Here is a 1,388-nt window from a genome sequence, read left to right as displayed (position 1 = left end):
TATATATAATGTATATTAAATAATTCAAGATTGAATTATTTAAAGCAATAAAGATCCAGCTTCAATCGTAATAGACATTTTAAATGTTTAGTATTAAAAAGAATGTCTTCTTACATAATAGAACTAAAAATAATCCTGGTAAGACACGAAAGTTAACATCCTTCTTAAAATTATCGAGTTTTCCCGTTCGATTAATAAATTTTCTATTTAAAAATTAGCTAAAAAGTTACGTTTCATTATGCTCGTCGGATTCATCTACGCGGTTCGTGATGGTTTTCATCTCCGAGGAAAAAAGTCGAGAAAGAACGAGAAAAAGACTCACGGACATCGATTTCAAGGAGCAAAGCAAGCTTCAGGAAACTTCGAACCGAGATATTCTCCTCGACTTTATTCAAATCCATCGATGGACCCGACGAGAAGTTTTTATCACCGCTCTTTCACCATTCCTATCAAACTCTCTCAGCGAGAAGCACCACTCGAACTGTCGCTTGTTTGTCAGCAGTTTAGAAATACACGTTTTTGTCAACGGTATTTCGTGAAATCTCCGTAAAAAGAATCGAAAAAATTTGAAAAATTAGATAAGAACAGCCAAGTGGTATGACTTCAAGATAAAAATACTTTTCGCAATGTAACGTGCACTTCATCTCTTTATTTTTCTTTGCCCTCTTAATTCTAGCCTTTTATTTTCTGACACATTTTTGGTCGCGCATTCATCTCGAACCTTCGGTTCTGAGAACCGTTACGGTACCATGCTCTGTTGTATCTGTTATGCATAATATATAGCATGTCACATGCTTATTCCCATCGTGAATTAAGAGTCTACTTACTCTGGAGCAGGATTTCTCCAGCGTTGCGTTCCAGCCCGCGCCATCAGGCATCAACCGCCCGTGCTAAAAATAGGAGATGCAACGTTATTTCTTCTGTAATAATCTTAATACGGAAGTATGTAATATATTAAGATATGGAAATAATTAAATATATAACTGAATCTTAAATCTTTTGGATTATATTCATAGTTGATTATTTCAAGACCATCTTAAGTATTAGGTGTACAACTTTGCTTCCGCCGTTTTTTTTCCAAAATTCGAGGCTTTATTGTAAAAAACTGGTTATACATTTATGATTCAAAGTATTGTCCATCGCTGGTCACTACTTTCTCCCATCTTTCGGGTAGCGTACGAATCCCGCGTCGAAAAAACTGGTCATCTTTTGAGGCTATCCACGAATCGATCCAATTTTTTACTTCTTCATAAGACCGGAAGTGCTGGTCAGCCAGGTCGTGTGCCATTGATCGAAACAAGTGATAGTCAGAGGGAGCAACGTCTGAAGAATACGGCGGATGGGGTAGGACTTCCCATTTCAACGTTTCCAAGTATGTCTTGACTACT

The 1,388-nt window shown here is 37.0% G+C and overlaps 1 protein-coding gene across 2 annotated transcripts in view; it reads right to left on the bottom strand.

Annotated features, from left to right (window-relative positions):
- Nucleotides 1-1,388, bottom strand: part of LOC108693260 — a 170,671-nt gene that overhangs the window by 103,946 nt on the left and 65,337 nt on the right. For both annotated transcript variants that reach the window (XM_018202117.1, XM_018202118.1), the window contains exon 3: nt 828-890. In XM_018202117.1, the coding sequence (XP_018057606.1) occupies nt 828-871 (44 nt within the window). In that variant the 5' untranslated portion in view covers nt 872-890. The remainder of the gene's footprint in view (nt 1-827; nt 891-1,388) is intronic.

The sequence above is a fragment of the Atta colombica genome, unplaced genomic scaffold, assembly GCF_001594045.1.
Source record: "Atta colombica isolate Treedump-2 unplaced genomic scaffold, Acol1.0 scaffold89, whole genome shotgun sequence".
Taxonomy (NCBI): domain Eukaryota; kingdom Metazoa; phylum Arthropoda; class Insecta; order Hymenoptera; family Formicidae; genus Atta; species Atta colombica.
Note: the sequence above shows the minus strand (reverse complement) of the source record. Positions and strands in the feature narration are given on the sequence as shown.